The sequence below is a fragment of the Pelodiscus sinensis genome, chromosome 1 (genome assembly GCF_049634645.1).
Source record: "Pelodiscus sinensis isolate JC-2024 chromosome 1, ASM4963464v1, whole genome shotgun sequence".
Classification (NCBI taxonomy): domain Eukaryota; kingdom Metazoa; phylum Chordata; order Testudines; family Trionychidae; genus Pelodiscus; species Pelodiscus sinensis.
In genome coordinates this window covers 70,579,209-70,599,019 of record NC_134711.1, presented here as the reverse complement: position 1 = coordinate 70,599,019, position 19,811 = coordinate 70,579,209, and the positions used below count along the sequence as shown (strand labels likewise).

Below are 19,811 nucleotides of genomic sequence, written 5' to 3'. Positions count from 1 at the left end.
ATATTTATCTCTTCTCCATGCCAGCTTCTTTGCCAGTTTGGTTGGTTGGTTGGTTTGTTTGTTCCATCCTTGGTTGCTTGCATGCAGGCACTCAAACTCTTTCTAGTCAGACTTTCTCCAGGGAGGTCTTCCTGCAACTAGGGATGTAAAAAGTCATTTCACAACATAACCATTTAACTGCTAAAAAAATCCTAGCAGTTACGCGCAGTGCAGGGTGACAGCCAGTGCCCCAGTAGCGGAGCCAACAAAGTTATACTGCATAATCCACAAAAACTGCAGATTATACTGCAGAATCCACAGTCCCAATGTTTTGAGTATGCGTAGCCCTCCATACAATTTCCATACCCTGATGTGACCCTCAGACCAAAAAGTTTTCCGCCCCTAGCTTTAAGCTGTGTGTGTTTATCAAAAGAAAAATCCAAATAACATAAGCCAAACTTTACAAATCTGCAAAGAAACGTTGCTGATCGGAATACTTATTTATGTTTTTTTGTGGGGGTTTAGCAGTTGTTTATAAACTCTATCTCTGTGTTTGATAGCTTGTTTAAAAACAGCCACTGCAGAGGCATCAGTTCCACAAAATGCTAGTTGATTCATGCTCTGGTAATTGCTTTTCCAGTGTTGAAATACTTGCTACTTGTAACAAAAAATATACCTTGATTGATGTTCTCCTGTTCTTATTTCCCCTTTTCCTATTTTTGCCTTCCTCCAAAACTGGTGATCCTTAATACCCACTGGCAATTTTTCAAAAATTCTAACCACTATATACAACTCTAAGTGTGATGAATAGCTTATTAGACGGACATCAGAAAAACTAAGAAACCACTTGCTACACCTCACGTACACCAGATGGGACTACCCCAGACAAGCACAACTATTAAAAAATCCTGATAGACATTCACCATGAAAACAAAGTGGAACCAACCACAAAACTATTCTGCCAACTGACAGAACACTACTAGGTGAAACTATAGTATCACTATCCACAATATAAACACTACACAACACCTGAACGTTAATTTAAACAGCCCCTAGCTGGAGCTGAATAACCTGTGAGGGACTGACAGAACTTCTACCCCATCACAGGACTATGCAAACATGTGGAGAATTAGAAGAATTCTTTAAAGAATTATTTCAAAACAATGACATCACCATTCACAATTCCCACATCCCCCACCAGCAGTCATAACAAATAATCCTATGACTGGACATCCCAGAGAAGACCAAACCACACTCTTGATTGTTGCATTGATTGCATATGGAAAAGAAATGATTGTGAAACTCTTAACAATCAATCACATCTACCACAGTCTATCCATTTCTGGAAGGACAGCTATACAGTCTCTGAAATCTAATAATCAGATTGTCTAAAGGTTAGTGCTCCCTTAATGATCAGTCATAATTCTCAACCATGATAATGGAGTTAGAGAGATCAACCCACAAGTCCAACACCACCTGTTATAAAGAATTCAAAGACTACCTCACATAACAGTTTATCCTTAAATTTCTGTGTATAATCAAATCTTTCCTCAAACTTCAAGAGAAACTCTGTAAACTCATGTCTCTTGAACCTACTTCAGGGGTCTTTTCCATGTTAACATATGATATAAACAAGGGCGCACAGGCAGACTCAGCATATTTAGCTGTGACACTCTTCAGCCTGGTCTACAGTTACACTAGGACTTTATATCGAATTTAACTGCATACGATCACTTTTTCCTAAGTGATGCAATCACACTACCAGGCCTATTGCGTTGACCTTAAGGGGCTGCTGAAGTCAATTTTAGTACTCCTGCTTGTAATGAGGAATAACACTATTCCTGACCTTGCTTGGTCAAATTTACAGTAGTGTAGGTTCAGCACGGGGGGGGGGGGGGGGGGAGTCAAGGTCTCCCACAGTTCCCCTGCCCTGACTGCTCTGGCCAGAGCTTGTGCTCTGGCCAGAGTTGAATGGCATTTCCTGTGTGGCCAGCATTGCAAGCACATTTAGAGCGAGCAGCATACTGCAGGACATATGGAGATGGCTTCAAACAATCCTAATAACACTGCAACGACTTGGAATATTTCTGCTCCCATGGGCTTCAGTTACCTGGGGCTCAGAGGAGCGCCAGCATGGTGTGTCCAGGAGATCTTGGACCTCATCGAGGTATGGGGAGATGAATCCATTCTCTTCAAGCTCTGAACCAGCAAGAGGTCATCAACGTTTTATGGCAAGATTGCAAATTGTCTGGTGGCTAAAGGCTGGCTATTCCAGCGTATGATAAGTAAAAATCCCAGCAGTGATAAGTAAAAATCAAGGAGCTGAGGTAGTGCCACCATAAAGCGAAGGAGGTGAGCAGACAGTATGGTGCAGCACCTCACAAGTGCAGCTGCTGTGAGCAGCTAATCACCATTGTGATGGGGTCAACTTCCCCTGCGTGGTTGTGGAGTCCAGATAAGACATGCCTGTTATAAGTGTCCAGGACAACATGGTGGCAGAGGAGGAGGAGAGTAGCCAGCCAGAAATCCTCAAGAGCTGTCATGATGCCAGAGTCAGTCCCATGACACATCAACATGGCTTGCTGCAAACTGGGCTCCATGCTTGTGCTGCGGTGGGTGTCTGTGCAAGCAACCAGGGCACAAAAAGGCATGAGGACATTGCCTCCACTCTATCTCATGCAAGGGGGAAGGGACTAGATGAGTGCATTATGGGATGCTGTCAACATGAGCCCATAACCGCCACCAGTTTTGGTTGCAGCAGGTACCATGAGCAGGGCTCGCCGAACCGTGGCGAGCCCCACTCGCCAGCCGCACTGTCCGGCGATCTGCACGTGTGCAGATCATTCTGTGCATGCGCAGATTGCCCAAACCTGGCTCTTCCGGGTTACAATCTATTCGCCATGGGTGAGTGTTGTGGTGCACCTCCTCCTTCATGCAGATTGCAATATGAGATATCAGTTTTCTCCAAATCTCACAGAGTGAGAGCAGATGCTGACTGAATGGGGCCAGAAACCTAGGTCGTCTGCTGCACTGCTTTGTGGCTCAATGAGGCCAGACCACTCACTTGTGAATTGGCATGGGAAGGTGTCCTACCATGGAAGACAGAATAAGGCTGGCCTCCCCAAAAACCTTGTGAGAAGGATCAAAGTTCCTATGCGAGAGCTTCATAGAGCAGTGCAGACAAGCCCCGGGCGAGTAGATTGTATTATTTGTTGAGCCCTGACCATGAGCATAATCCAGAATGCAAAGCTGCCTACAGTGCATCATTCTCTGAGTTGATGGTAGGCTCCCTAATGGGGACATGCTATTTTAAACAGTATTCAATTCTTCCCCACAGTGAGGACACAGACCTTTGACTTCACAAAATCAGGTGGTAAGAAATCAACCATATTAGATTTGACTTTACCTCATAGTAGAGACATGCCTTTCCTGAAGTAATGTTGGGACTCATAGTTATAAGACAATGGACAATCTTCATTACATCCATCCTAGACACATTACCAAAGTTAGCCATTTCATCTTCACCTGTAACTGTTTGTTTAACAACATATGTTTGGACATATATTATCCAAACCATGAGACCAGCCTTTAATATTAAGATGCTTCCCTGAAATGTTAACTTCATCAAGGGCCACCTTGAAGAATTTCTGGACAAATGCACCACGAAATTGTGGGTGAAACCAGATTAGTATCACTCTCTCAAATGAACTCGCACAGAAAAATAAGACAGAACACCCTAGTACAGGGGTGGGGAACCTGAGGCCTGGGGGGGCCTGATGCAGCCTCTCAGCTTTGCCTGGATCCGGCCCTTGAAGATCAGGGCTCCCCCCAGGGAACCCACACTGGTGAGGGGTGTTTTTTTCTTTTCTAGTTTCTCTCTTGTGTGCAGCCTAGGGATGTTAAATATTGACTAGTGGAATAGTTGATGCACTGTGCATCGACTATTCAATTAGTCGATAGGGCACCTCCGCCTTTGAAGTGTAGCAACATCTACAAAGTGTACCTGCCGCTTTGAAGTACCCCCTTCTCTTGCTACCTCTTTCTGATACGCTACTTTACTAGTCGCTTCCCCCTACCCTTGCTGCCTCTGTCAACTATCCGATAAGCATTGGTTTATTGGATAGTCGATTAGTCCTTCACATCCCTAGTGCAGCCCCTGACTGACTTTTCAGTGGGTCATTGGTGCTGAACCAAAAAAGGCTTCCCATTCTTGCCCTATCACCTGTGAGAGAACACGGTCTGACTTACCAGTTCTCATCCTCATGAGAAACTTTCAGAAGATGTGTCTGGGAACTTAAATTTATAATTTTGCTAGATGCTAAAAATGATGGCCTTTAAACTCCTGAAGTCATCAGACAAAGAAGGGAGGTCAGATTTCTATAATAAACTATTAATCCAGTTTTTTTTTTTAAACGGGCTGTCAGCTTGAATGTTCACTTTGAGTGTGTGCTAACTGCTTATGCTAAACTATCTGTTCAACCTTATAGTTAGTTGTGATGCACTGAAGGCAGGTCTGCACTTAAAAACAGTGCATCAGTGCAGCTGCAGCATTTAAGTGAGGACATTCTTAATCAACAGGAGAAGCTTTCCCATTGATGTAATTAATCCATATACCCTAGAGGCTGTAGTTACATCAACAGAAGATGTCCTGTTGATCTAATTCTGTCTACATGGGGCTGGGATTTAGGTTTGGTTGGATTTTTCACACCCATTAATCTGAGTTACTTTCGTCATGGATTTTTTTTTCCACAGTCATTACAGTAAATTTGTAACTATAACTATTTGGATTAGCAAACTCTCCTTCAGGATTTGTACAGCTATTGCTGTTGGCTTGTTGTCTAGTAGCTTCTCTTGCTCGGATACTTGTTATACTGGATTTTAGCAGCTCTGCTGTTACATTGTCTGTTCCCTCCATTTAATTGTTTTAACTGCTCCTTCTTTGTCAAATACTGGTTTGGAGCTGATAACCATCCAGGACACTCTGGTCATCTTGAATGACTGGAATGCTTACTTCTGGGTGAAATGCAGGATTCAGTAGTGTCAAAATGTTCTTTCCAGGTTTCCACAACTTTTTAGCATTTGTTGTCCATTCACTGGTAGATTTCTGCACCACTTGCATCTTTGGCCTGGTTGGGTTTTCACACAGTCTCACCCTTTTGCACATTTGTTTATGCCTTGTTTTTATGATGCCTCCTTTCGTTCTTTAGCATTGTCTTTCTACAACTCTTGCTTGTCCAGCTTATGACTTCTGCACTTTGCATCCTGCTTTTACTTTTTCCACTTTCCCAGCAGGCTTCACTTGTTTACAACTTTCCTTTAATGTTCTTGTTTCCTGGTTTGTATAGCTTTTGTTTGCTTATACATTCCAAGGAACTTCCTCTGCTGTTTGTATTGCTTCCTTGAATATTTTCCATCTTGTCTGTAGTGAGATTTCATTGTTATTGCAAATTAATATCCTGAAATGCCCTGAAATCATCATCTTGTATTCCTTCTTCACAGAGCTATCCTATTACGTATCAGAATCAAATTTGGCTCCAGTTGCCCCACCTATCTTTCACTTTAACTTAATCTTAATCTTTTGTGCTAGAAGTTTTACTGTCACACTCTGTTGGATGTTAGTCCATAGCAATACCATCTACGCCTTTTAATCATATCCTGAACTTTTTTGGGAAAGGCAGGAGGTTGGTTCACATCACCTTATTCTGTAATAATCATTGAAATGTTTTGAGTTTCCCCAAATTGGCTATTCACCACTAAGAGGATGAGTCTCTGTGCTGAAGATATCCTTGCTATGGTTGAAGTACCAAAATCTCACTTAAAAATATCCAGTGTGAAGTATGTTTTTGCCCAAGGTACAGTTTCAGGGTCTTAAAGATATAGAGGCGCTAAGCTGAATGCTATGAATGTTAAAGTAAAATGCAACTTAGATAAATTAGATAAATGAGCACAAACACTGAACCCTGAGTCTGGTTGAGAAGTAGAAAGTTGTGGTGTTGACTAGTTTGAAAGTTAATTACTATACTAAAGAAAAACAGGCTCAAGCAACATTGAAGACTACTCTGTGAAAACCTGCATCCATGACATAGCCGTGGTCAAAAAAAGTTCATAAATTAACATTAAGAAAAGTAGAACTTTTTATAACCCATGATGTGCTCAAAACTGACTGGCAACTACAGAACTCAAATATACATTTTGCAACACTTGAACTATTTCTAGCTCTTACGATGTGAAGATAATCTTACACACATGAACTGAATGGAAATGAAAACTGTCCTCTCTTACTGCATCTGTGGAGAGAATGCTCCATTGTTGCCTCTCAGTAGTTACAAAATGAAATTAAAACGCTGAACAGCTTTACTATTGTTGATTGGATCCCATGGAGAGCAGAGGCCCTGAAGAACCATAGCAATTTCAGTCAGCCGTCCTTTGACAAACTTATGAGCAGCAGTAGAAACAGACATTGATGTTTTGATTCAGAAGGATAGAATAATGGAGACACATCTACACTATTGGTAGCCAGAACATAATGGAAGGCAAAAGGGTCTTCAGATTGCTATAATGCCTACTAACCAAATGCTGAAATGAAACTTCCAGTTTGGTCTAGAAAGAGTATCTTGGTCGCAAATGTAGCACCCTGCCTCTTAACAGTTGATTGGTGTAGGGGTTTGGATTTTGCAGCACCTGGGTAAAGCAGGAATCTGAATTTCTCAACAGGTTTTTGGCTCTACCTTTACTGTGGGTTCCCTTCTTTTCTCCAACCCAGCCCATAGTTCCCTTTTAGTCTAAAAGTAGCAGATAGTAATTGATGCAATAATGTAAAAGCCTGATGATTATCTTGATCTGAAATTGCAAATCTGTTGTTCACTTATTGTATTTGTAAATTGCTTGTATATGAGATGGTGAGTGTTCATAAAAGCATTAATGTATGTAATGAAAAGCATAAAATTATATTTTCTTTTTGTTTTTCAATTTATTTTAGGAATCCTCTAGGACAGTTTCAAGCAGATATAAAAGGTAAGGGACTTAGAATATTATAACATCCTTAAAAACTTTGTATATTGTTAACATGCCTGAAATGAAATAAAGTTTATTAAACACATATTTGGAATATTTGTCAACATTAAGGCCTTCCTTCCTCTGTTGTAAATATCATGACTTGATAGATGTACCAGTCTCTTAAGTTTCTTTACTATTTTGCCATTTTTTAAACCACCTGAGCCAACATTTTGTCTGATTTTACTGGATTTGGCTTACTCCATAGCATTCTTCACCAAACCAGGAACTTGGCTTTTGGCTGAAGTAATGTAGGAACCATCTGTCTGTCTCAATCTTATGTGAACCACCACTCTGAAGTTTAAAGTTTGAAATTATTTTCTTGCGGTCTATATCAACATCAAAAAACTTAAATGGTTCCTGTCCCTCTGCATCCCCTCTAATTGACAATTTTTCCCCATTCTCTTTCCTTTCCCATCCCCTTTTTCTGCTATGTATTTGCAACTCTGGACCCCTTAAACTCCATTCATCTGAAGAAGTGGGTTGTGCCCACGAAAGCTCATGATAACATTTACATTTTTGATTAGTCGCTAAGGTGTTTCAGGATCATTCATTGTTTTAAGTTTTTTCAGTTACAGGCTACACCCCTCTAAGACTTTTAAACTGATGTTTGTATAAATTACCTATATTTGTCAGTCCTTCAGTTTGTGGGACAGTTGTTTTCTTGCTGATTTGGTATTCTCCTATTCACCAGTATTCTATTCTCTATTCATTAATGGCTTGTTCTTCTTCAGGGATGTCCCCGCGGGTGCTCCACTATGGGTGCTGGGCTTGCCCCGGCGCCGCAGACGGAGACTTGTCATTAGCAGTGTCTGGCCGGACCACGCATGTGCCGCAGGCTCGCGGCTTTCACGCTCTTTCTGTCGCGCGGTCCGGCCCCTCCACCAGTTCCTCTTCACCGCCTCAGGCTGCAGACGCCTGTAACCGCTCTCCTCTCTCCACAGAGCTAGACTGCTTCTAGTTCTCCCTTTCTATATATAAAATTTCCTTTTCCTCCCTCTCCCCTCTCTCCCCATAAAGTAAAAAGAGAAAAAAATTTCTTTCAAGAGAGGAAGGACAAACAAGAACTATTGGGAGTGAAAGCAGAGACCGCTCTTACCTCCCTCCTCTCAGCTGTTCTCCTGTCAGCTCCTCCGTATAAAGCTCTGTTCACCTTTTTTTAAAAAAAAAAAAAAAAAAAAAAAAAAGACAGACTGTTAAGATAAGAACAAAAGATAGCCTTGTAATGGCTGTGGCCAGCTATCAGCCTTAACACCCACCTACTGTTTCCACGATGACCGTTCGCCGCATCATGGCGCCTACCATCGCGACGACCGCGACTCTCGACATTCCCATAGCCGGTATTCTTACCGACCATGATCCGTCTCCGACTACGCTGCACGCAGGCGCTCTCCAACCCCGGCTCCCCTTACTTCAGAGCCGGAACATACTCCCTTCGTGCACCATGCCTCGGGGTCTTCCATTCCGGTCTCATCTCCTCCGGAGGATGCAGTGAACCCCGACGACAGCTCTCCTCCAGACGACCTTCGTCAATTCCAAGAATTATTTAAGCGGGTAGCGATTACACAGGAGATTCCCCTACAAGAGCTCAAAGATAAACAACACAAGATTTTTAGGAATCTCCAACCGCGACACAGTTCACGCCTTGCCATCCCTCTCGACGAAGGCATCCTGGAACTGGCTGACGAAGTGTAGCATGCTTCCCACCAACAAAAGAGCCGACAAGAAATATTTCGTGCCACCAAAGGGCATGGAATTCCTCTTCGCCCATCCACAGCCTAACTCTAGACGCAGCTCAGCAGACATCTAGAGCCCCTCACCTCAAGCACCAGGGCTCTGATAAAGATGCAAGGAGGCTTGACATCCTGGGCAGAAAGGTATACACCTCAGCGACTTTACTCCTCAGAATCGCCAATTACTCGGTGCATCTTTCCAATCATTCCTTCGACACAATTTCACGCCTCACTCCTCTCATGGATCATCTCCCCGATTCGAAAAGATCGATCCTGAGATCAGTCATCCAAGAGGGCTACACATCAGCGAGAACATCCCTCCAGATGGCCATGGACGTGGCTGATACTGCTGCCCGCTCTGCCGCTACGGCTATTGTTATGTGTAGAGCGTCTTTCCTTCAAGCGGCAGGAGTTCCAAAGGAACTACAGACGAAGGTCGAGGACTTACCCTTTGACAAGGACAAGCTCTTTGCAGAGACCACGGATGCAATCCTGCACTCCTCTAAAGACTCTCGGACAACCCTGCGAACTCTGGGGATGTATACGCCCCCTTTAAGAGACATCGGTACTCACCATATCAGCGCAGATATGATTACCCTACATTAGACACCAGTGGCAACAGCAGCACCAACAACAGGGGCCTTTTGACAACCAGCGTTCTCACTAGAGGCCTCAACGACGCCGAAACCCGAACTGCAGAATGAACATGCCTTCCAACAGCAAGCAACAGATTTCATGTGTTGGTCGAGGGCGAGCAGACAGCCACAGGCAGCACCATGAATTGTTCAACCCAGCTATTCCACTACCGTCCACTGCCAGCTATTCCACTACCCTTTCTACATCAATGGGCAAAAATCACCACGGACAAATGGGTCCTCGAGATTGTTCAGTTCAGCTATCCTATCCCTCTCATGGCCATCCCACCAACCACCCCTCCCACCCCGTCCCTCTTCAGGGACCCCTCTCACGAAACTCTCCTCAGACTAGAGGTCGACCGCCTTCTCTCTCTGGGTGCCATAGAGCCAGTTCCGAAGGACTTCAGGACTTATTCTCACTATTTTTCTCACTCAGAAAAGGTCCGGAGGCTGGTGCCCTATCCTAGACCTCCGTCGTCTGAACAAATATCTCAGGAAACAACGATTCAAAATGACAACGTTAGCTGCCATAATCCCTATTTTAAATCCACAGGACTGGTTTGCCGCCCTCAACCTCCAGGACGCCTATTTCCATGTCCCTATCCACCCTGCTCACAGAAGGTTCTTGTGCTTTGTCGTGGCGAAGGACCATTTTCAATACAAGGTCCTCCCCTTCGGGCTATCCTCAGCCCCCAGGGTGTTCTCAAAGGTCCTATCCGTGGTCATGGCCTTTCTCAGACGCCAAGGGGTGCTCATCTTCCCTTATCTGGACGATTGACTGCTCAAAGGCGCTTCGGCACACAAGGTCTCCCACATGGTTCACTTCACGATGCAAGCCTTTCGATCGCTTGGACTCCTACTCAATGAGCAGAAGTCCGTCTTGCATCCCACTCAGGCCGTCGAGTTCATTGGGGCCCGTCTGGACTCACTTGCCGGCAGAGCGTTTCTACCGTTGCAGAGGTTTCAGGCCATCCAGGACCTCATTTGCACCATCACCGTGAGTCCCACTGTTCCACTCATCACATGTCTCAGACTCATGGGCCACATGGCTGCCACAACGTACGTGGTGAAATACGCCAGACTACACCTGCGTGCCCTTCAGCACTGGCTGACCCTCGTACACCACCACACCAGATACGATCTCCACAGGCCCGTTACACCACCACCTGGCGTTCTTCAATCACTCCGATGGTGGACCAGCCACACAAACCTGCTGTCGGGTGTACCATTTCACCCACAGCAGCCTCTCCACCAAATCACAACAGACGCCTTCCTACTAGGCTGGGGGGCCCACATGGGTTCCCTCTTGGTACAAGGCCAATGGTCCCCACAAGAAGCAAGGTTGCTCATAAACCTCCTAGAGCTTCGCGCTATTTTCAATGCATGCAAATCCTTCTTCGTCCACATTCGGAATACCACTGTGACGATACTTACAGACAACATCGCAGCCATGTACTATGTAAATCGCCAGGGCGGCGCTCGCTCCCGTTCGCTAGGCACGGAAGCTATCCACTTTTGGAACTGGTGCATTCGCCACGGGGTGACTCCTTTGGCATCCTACTTACCTGGCACCACAAACGTGACGGCAGACTTCCTGAGCAGACACTTCCACTCGAAACACGAATGCGAAATGCACGATGGCATATTACGCGACATCTTCCAACGTTGGGGGACTCCCCGAGTGGACCTCTTCGCAACTCCCGCCAACACGAAATGCCGCAAGTTCTGCACCAGAGCGGGCCTGGGCCGCGCATCTCTAGGGGATGCCTTCCTCGTGACTTGGCGCGGACCCCTCATTTATGCTTTTTCCCCCCATACCTCTCATTCCCAAGGTCCTTCAGAAGCTGAAGGCGGACAGGGCTACACTAATTCTCATAGCCCCAGATTGGCCTCGCCAGCACTGGTTTCCATTCCTGCACCGCCTCTCTGTGCGGACACCGATCCGCCTTCCGCCTCTCCACGACCTCCTCACACAAGCCCAAGGACGCCTGAAACATCCCCAGATACAAATGCTGAACCTAACAGCATGGTTCCTAGCTGGCTGAACCCATGTGAATCCCTCTGCTCTGCCGCAGTCCAACACGTCCTAGTACAAAGTAGACGACAAACCACAAGGAAAACTTACCTTCACAAGTGGCACAGATACTCCTCCTGGTGTACCTCGAACCACCACGATCTGACACGTCCGTCCATTTCCTCCATACTGGACTATGCACTGCACCTAAAAAACAAAGGTCTTGCGTTAGCCTCCATCAGGGTGCACCTCGCAGCAATATCAACATTTACACCACCTATAGATGGCGTTTCTATCTTTGCCCATCCTACGACTAAACAATTTCTCAAGGGCCTTATCAATATGGACCCACCACGCAACCCAGTCCCTCCTCTGTGGAGCCTGGACGTGGTACTCGACGCCCTGATGAGGCCACCGTTTGAGCCTCTGGTGACCGTATCCTTACAATTCCTCACTCTCAAAACGGTTTTCCTGCTCGCAATAACCTCTGCACGCAGGGTTAGCAAGCTTTCCGCCATAATGGCCATTCCACCATATACGATCTTCTGTAGCGATGGGGTAGTCTTGAGATTACATCCGAGGTTCCTACCCAAGATTGTCTCCAATTTCCACGTTAATGAACCAGTCACCTTGCTAACCTTTTTCCCGAAGCCCCATGCCTTGCCACGAGACGCGGCCCTACATTCCTTGGATATCCGCAGGGCCTTAGCGTTCTACATAGATCGTACTAAATCGTTCAGGCTTACGGACCACTTATTCGTCTCCCTGGCACACAGGTCAAAGGGTCAACGCCTATCTTCCCAGAGAATCTCCAGTCTTGTAACCGCATGCATAGTGCAATCATACGCAACGAGAGGGTTGCCCCTTCCGTCCCAACCACACGCTCATTCCACTAGAGCCATGGCCACATCTACAGCATTCCACAGAGGCGTATCTCTGAAGGACATTTGCAGAACGGCGACCTGGTCCTCTCATGGGACCTTCGCTAAGCATTATTTTTTTTCTCTCTCTCTCTCTCTCTCTCTCTCTCTCTCCTCACACTCACACTCACACTCACACTCACACTCACACACACACTGGGCAGTGGCGACTCCGGTGCTCTCCACGGTGGATAAATAGGGTCTCTATGCCCTCCTTCCATTTTTGGCGACTACTGCTACGCAGTCACCCATAGTGGAGCACCCGCGGGGACATCCCCGAAGAAGAAAACAAAGTTACTCACCTCCGGTGCAGTAACTGTCGTTCTTCGAGGTGGTGTCCCCGCAGGTGCTCCACTACACGCCCTCCTCCCCGCTTCGGAGTCCTCTCTCTCTCTCTCTCTCTCTCTCTCTCTCTCTCTCTCTCTCTGCTTGTCTCTTACAGACTCCGAGGCAGTTTCGAGGAACTGGCGGAGGGGCCGGACCGCGCGACAGAGCGCGAAAGCTGCGAGCCTGCGGCACGTGCGTGGTCCGGCCAGACACTGCTAATGACAAGTCTCTGTCTGTGGCGCCGGGGCAAGCCCAGCACCCATAGTGGAGCACCCGTGGGGACACCACCTCAAAGAACGACAGTTACTGCACCGGAGGTGAGTAACTTCGCTTTCACTGCCTTTAAGCTAAGCGTTCCTGTGTTCCTAATCTTGGTACTTCAGAAGGGAGTAGCACTATACCAGTTTGCATGGTGCATTTGGGGGTAGAGTATAAAAATACAGTAACTTGTGACCTTTGCCAGTCCAGAAGTAATATAGATATGGCCACCCTTTATTACAGTAAACTTCCGATAATCCGGCACCTTTAAGACCCAGGGGGTTCTGGATTATCAGATATGCCGGACTATCGGAAGGGGGGGGGGGCATGAGGGGTCTGGGGTGGAGTGGGGGGGATGCGCCTCTCGTCACTGCGGGACCAACCCGGCAGCACCCCAGCTGCTCTGCCCCAGACATCCCCAAGTCAGCCACTGGTCAATTTCAGCAGTGGCTGAATCGGAGAAGTCGGGGGCAGAGCAGCTCCAATTGTCCGGCTGCCTGGAGCACTTCCGTGTTCCAGATGGTGCCGGAGCATTGGATGCCGGACTACTGGAGTTTTACTATACCCAGTTTCTGATGGTTTATTTAATGGTATTATTGAGAATCTGTGGACAAGTATGTCAGCTGAAACGCAACATTTTTCAGTGGATTTCTGTTTTAAACTTAACCAAAGAAATATTAGTTTTTTAGTGTCCTTTATTCAAAGGCTGCTTTGCTCTGCCTTGGAGTTTTTTGTCCATTAGATAAAGATAATCTTTTTGTTCTCTCTACCAAGTTTTTTCTGTCTTTATTAGCTATTGTATTAACAGTTGGTTACAAGTATCCTGTCTCTTCTAGTATGGGGCTGCATACCTGGCTGCAATTGTTCATTTGTGCTTTTATGCTTGTGGCTGGTATTCCACATTCTTGGTGGTCTTAGGGCTAATCTTCAGTAAAAATGGCACAATTGCACTGATGCCACTGCATCATTGTAGTGTGTCTAGTGAAGATGCTTTATGCTGATAAAGAGCTCTCCCATCAGCATAATAAAACCACTTCCATGAAAAGTTCTGCTGCTGACATAGCATTGTCAATATGGGTGCTTAGGTTAGTGTCATACCACTAAGTGGGGGTGACTTGTTCATACCTCTAAGCAGTATAAGTTATATTGAGATAAGGGATGGTGTTCAAGCCCTTAGTGCTTGTATTTGTAGTATGATAGAAATGTGGTTTGTGAATATCTTATTGCTATAGCCTGTCCTTATTCCTGACCATTTATTTTCTCAAAGAATAATGAATGGAATTGTTGTCCACAGCTTCCCACCTTGGGCTCCTGTCCACTTTGCATTCAGACAAGCAGTTTCCTCTTCTGCCCTACTAGGGCCCAGCAGGAGACTCATTAAGAGCACAAGAGAGACAGGTTCTTTACTTTCAGTTCCAGTGGAACTAGAGTTCTTCAGTAGGTTAGAAGGCCAACCACTGCTACAGGTTTTATTTTCTGTGAGAAGACAAGCAGGTCAGTTACTTAGCCTGATGTGGATGGAGGTTCCTCTCCCCTAGTTAAAATATTTTGTCAATAGAATGTGTGTTTATCTTGTCAAGAAGCATGCTTCCTGCCACAAGGTCTCAAATGTCATGGGTTGACTATATAAACTGAGTTTGCCTCACTAAATGATGGGACAATGAAAATTCAGTATGCAAGATTAAAGTCTACAATTGTAGGACCCTGCCTCTGGATTTCCTGTCATCAAAAAACAGTCAGTGGTGCAAGTATTTTCAGTACCGACCGTAGTCTCTTTTTTGATTTTGGCCCTTGTTAAGGCTTTTACTTGGTCTTTCTGGATATGGCTGTGTGTTTGACCCTTTTCTGAATGACTTCTGCTCATCACATTTTCAAAGTACAGTACAAGCATTCTGTGATTTGGCTGTAAGCATGAATTTTACAGGCAAAAGAAAATAATCCTATCTTAAAAAAAAAAAGTACACGGACTGTGTGTTGTACTAGAAAAAATAAAATGCATCTACCGATGTTGTGTTGAAAATCCTCCATTGGGTCTGCTTCACCATGAGGACTCGGTAGAGGTCAAAGAAGTTTAATCCCTGAAGTAAGACTTACCTCCATAGATACTTTTTTCAGAAGCAGAGAGGAATTCTCATCTAGCTTTTGGAGATGGGCACATTTAGAATTCCAAGTGACAAAATTTACTTCTTCAGATACAAGGAAAAGCACCACCTAGAGATCCCATAGTGCACATCCAGCCCCTGGCATCTTGGGATCTGGCCACCAAGGTTCAGTGCTCCCCCCTGCATTGGGGAGCCCATGCTGGCGCTCCAGTCTCTCCCCCTCTCTCCAATTGTTCCCCACGTGAGGCTGGAACACAAAATCTGTGAGCCTGTGGTCCCTCCCCTCCCCCTTCCAGGCTTTCATGCAAGACTTCAGAAGTTGATTCCCTTTGAAGGACCTGCTTACCCTGACTCAAACTAGAGACTGAGATTTTCAGTAAGGGAATGAAATCCTAATCATGCAGAGAGGGGATAAAAGCTACCCAAAATGGCTGAAGTTACAGAAGATTGACTGTGGTGTACTTAAGGTGAAATCCTATCCACTAAAGTCGAATTCACACTTAAGCTATGTCTACACTGTAGCCTTCTTCTGCAGAAGCTTATGCAAATGAAGCATGGAGTGGAATATCGCCACATTTTATTTGCATAATTAATCAGCAGCCCCTTTTGCACAAGAGGCTTTTACGCAAAAAGGAGCTGTTTAGACAGCTCCTTTTTGTGAAAAAACCCCTCTTGCGCAAGAGCTGTTCTTTCTGAAAAAATGTCTGTCTACACAGTTCCTTTTTGTGCAAAAGGCTCTTGTGCAAAAGGGGCTGCTAATTAATTATGCAAATGAAGCACAGCGATATTCCACTCCGTGCTTCATTTGCATAAGCTTTTGCAGAAGAAGGCTACAGTGTAGATGTAGCCTTAGTGCTTTACTAGTCAGTGGTCAGGGCAAGAAAGCTTTGTTGGTAAAAGAGGTCAAAAGTGTATATTGTAGAACCATATAAAGCCATCCAAAAACAGTTTTTAGTAGATGGAAAGATTCCGCTGGTTCTGATGAAGCCACAAGCAGCAACTTAGTTCTTGAAGCATGTATTCTTGAGGTACTTGGAACATGGCATTTTAATAATCTGTCAGCATACGCTGACACTGGTTTAGATAACTTTTGATTTAATCATCCTCCCTCTTAAGGGGTGGCCTTCACTGTTGTAAACATCTCATTGTTAACATTCAGAGATGAGAAGACAGAGAAGGGAAAATTTTGTTCTGATCATTTTCTTCCTTGAACCTTGATGATCCCTCAAACTGACTCTCCCATCGGGACCTGTATCGGTGGAGTTGTAGAAGCAATGCCACTTCATTTGTTGCCAGTAATTAAAGGCTCCATAACAAATGGATTTGTTTACTTTATAACATGGTTAAGTATTATACTTTCAAAGATACAAAGTACTCAATTTCTTTTTAAAACTATAGCTTGGAGAGAGATTTAGTATACAAACATATATGCCAGCCAGGACAAAATATTTGCTTTGCCTTCAATCATCTAGTAGTGGGAGGAAAACTGCTGTTAACATGATGAGATTTCAAAAGGCCAATGAAACTGTTTCCTTTCTCAATGCTTTGATTTTTACAAAACATTCATATGAATGGTCTCCTGTGGCAAAATCCCACTTCTTCCTCTTCCAAATGTCTTCAGCTATATCCTAGCCCAGAGCTCTGTCCCTCATTTTACTCTCTTGCAAACTGCCAAACTCCTGGACTTTTCCAGTCCCTGAGCTGTGATGTGGGCATTCATTTTTTGGGAGTTGAGCATGTTCCTATGTGAAGTAACTGTTTCTTCCTGAGTGAGTTATGAGTATATCACCTGGTATAAAAAACTAATTTATTTAAATGTTGGTTTCATGCCAAATTGACACCATCTGGCTGTCTTATATGTTTGGTTTCTCAGTAACAGGAATCTACTTTTTTTTTTTTAAATAGAATTCAATTGAAAAAAATTGATGTCGTAGCATTTTAAAGTGTTGGTGAGAACCTCTTTGACTCGTCTGGGATATGCTTCACTTGTAGTTTTTATTCTATACTGAAAGTTGAGACAATATGGTTTCCAAATAAAATAGAAACCTAACTTCTTGGTTTTGTTTATTTGACACCACTGAACACTAAGATGAAGTCTTGCAGGTACAGGTTGTACCTTCCTTAACCGGGACTCCTTGATCCGGCAGCATCTGTGGTCTAGCATGACCACAGATGTTCCTGGACCACAGAGCCCAGGAACTGGGAGATGTGGTGGCAGGACAGGAGTGCCATATGGGGTACCGGCAACTCAGCCAGGAGCCCAGTGTTGGAGGGGGGCAGCACAGTGGGGAGCTCTGACCCCAGTAACGGCTGGGGAGCTGCTGAATGGACACTCTCACATTTAAGCTATGATTACTATGGATGGAGTGGCCATCTGGGCACCTGTGCTTTCTCCTCTTTCCTTTTCTTTCAAAAGAACTCCCTCTTCCCCATCCACCCATGCCTTTTTTCGAAAGTTTCTTTGGAAAAAGGCTTCTTCCTTCTAGAAAGAGGTTTACCAATGCCGGAAGAACCCCTCTGTTCTTTCGATTTACTTTTGGAAGAATACAATTGCAATGTGGACATAACTCAGGTTTTGTCGGGAAAAGGCCGTTCTGTAGTAATGTAATGTAGGCATACCCTTAGGGGTGTTTACAACACCAATGGGCCTTTTGTGTTGACCAGGCCAAGTCGTAGGGAGAGCAGCAGCTTTCCCCAGTTAACCAGAGCTGGTAAGCATCACCTATCACATCCCTACCTCCTGGCACTCAGAGCATAGAATAGTGGAAAGTACATCTTTTTAAGCCAAATATTCTAGGATTTATGGAATTAACCTAAAATATTTCTGTTGTGTTGCAACATGCATATCTGGTCCTAGAAATATGTTTTTAAAAAATATTTCTAAACGAAGAATAAACAGTGCTAAATATGGTAATAACATTAAGCTAGGAAATTCCTTACAATTGTCAGTGTGCCTTGGAAACTTCATACATACTGGCGCATAACAATATTTATATCCATGAAAAGATCATCTCGTGCCAAATTATGCCTGCTTTTGATTTGCACTTTGTCCCTCTAGATTTACACATTGTCAAGGATTTTCTGAAATTATGAAATGCACAATGAATAAATTAGCATTTTAAACAGACTCCATGTGTTTTTCAATAAAATACATGTATGGTACAGTGATGGTACTTTTCTTACCTATCCGAGGTACCAGGCATTATGTGCTCATTTCAGTCATGTGATTTCTGATTTGTAGTTCTCTTGTTGGAAAATTATTTCAACTAGGTTTTGCCGCCCTGGTCTGGCAGTTGAAATTTGTGTGTGTATGTGTGTGTGTGTGTGTGTGTGTGTGTGTGTGTGTGCACGCGCGCACACACACACACACACACACACTGAAGAGAGCTATTATTTTGTGATCAGACTGGAGAGATTTTTACATCCCCCATCACAACCAAAGGATTCTCTTGTACTAATCAAAATAACTTCTGTTTGAGGACCACTGTAACTGTTAAACAACTCTGCAGTAGTCCATATTGTCCCTTATTGAAATTTGGACGGACAGTATTGAATCTGAGACGTACTGTATGAAAATGTTTGCCAGTATAGTGCTTTTAAAAATTGTTAATATTTTATATATCTAAACTTTTATAATCATAACTGAAAATGTAGTTGCACTTATTTTGTTTCAATGGATATCTGTGCCTTATCCCCCCCCCCCCTTTTATTTAAAAAAAAAAAAGGATTCTGTAATGATGCTTTAGTTTATTAGGTGACTGATATTAAATACATTGGGCTTTTTTATTATTGGTATTTCAAGAAACTTTAACATTTTCTTTTCACGCTGCTAAGGATTTTTAAATGGGGGTCAGGAATATTATTACACACCGGTTAATATTTTTTTTCAAAAGAACATTGTTTCTGATAGAACAAATTAAAAATGTATTTGCAATGAAAATTGTATACTCCATGTATACTATCAAATAGTGCTTAGATTGAAGTTGTGATTTGTTTTTTTCATTTTCATATACACTTGCAAGTCTGATGATTTGATAGTACAGAAGTTTACACATCTTATTTATTTAGCATGTGCATAGTTGTCAAGCGATGGCCTCTTCAGTGGCATGATGGCGTTCTTCTAGACCACTGCTGAACATAGTCAGTAGGCATTCATTGACAATAACTGATTCTAGCTCAAAACTGCTTGAATAAAATCGAGGTACAGTTGTGACGCAGCTACTATAGACTTAAATATACGCACGCAGTCACACTATATTATATTCATACAGCTATATACTTGTTGATCAAATATAAAAGTATAATTAGGCAGGCCAAAAAATGTAAAGTACAGGCAGTCCCCGGGTTACGTACAAGATAGGGACTGTAGGTTTGTTCTTAAGTTGAATTTGTACGTAAGTCGGAACTGGCGTCCAGATTCAGCCGCTGCTGAAACTGACCAGCGGCTGACTACAGGAAGTCCGAGGCAGTCCCGCTGCTGGCGTCCTTGCGCCTTTGCTCCCCCCCCCCCCCCCCCAGCAGACCAGGGAGACGCGGAGCAGCTTTTCTCGCCCCGGAGGATGCGGGCGGTGGGACCGCGGTGCATCTGGGCGTCCCGCCGCTCGCATCCTCCGGGGCGAGAAAAGCCCCGTTCGTAACTGCGGATCCGACATAAATTGGATCCGCGTAACTCGGAGACTGCCTGTATAACCCGTAAGAAACTCAACAACTAACAGCCAACAAAGTACATTGGTAGGCTTCTGCTTCTAAATGGGCTATCTAAGGGGGACTAAAGAAGCAATCAAGGTAAA

General features: G+C 44.3%; 1 protein-coding gene across 2 annotated transcripts in view; it reads left to right on the top strand.

The window, feature by feature from the left end:
* Positions 1–19,811, top strand: part of PAWR (pro-apoptotic WT1 regulator) — a 125,775-nt gene that overhangs the window by 87,391 nt on the left and 18,573 nt on the right. For both annotated transcript variants that reach the window (XM_075932346.1, XM_075932341.1), the window contains exon 4: positions 6,959–6,993. In XM_075932346.1, coding sequence (XP_075788461.1) covers positions 6,959–6,993 — 35 coding nt within the window. The remainder of the gene's footprint in view (positions 1–6,958; positions 6,994–19,811) is intronic.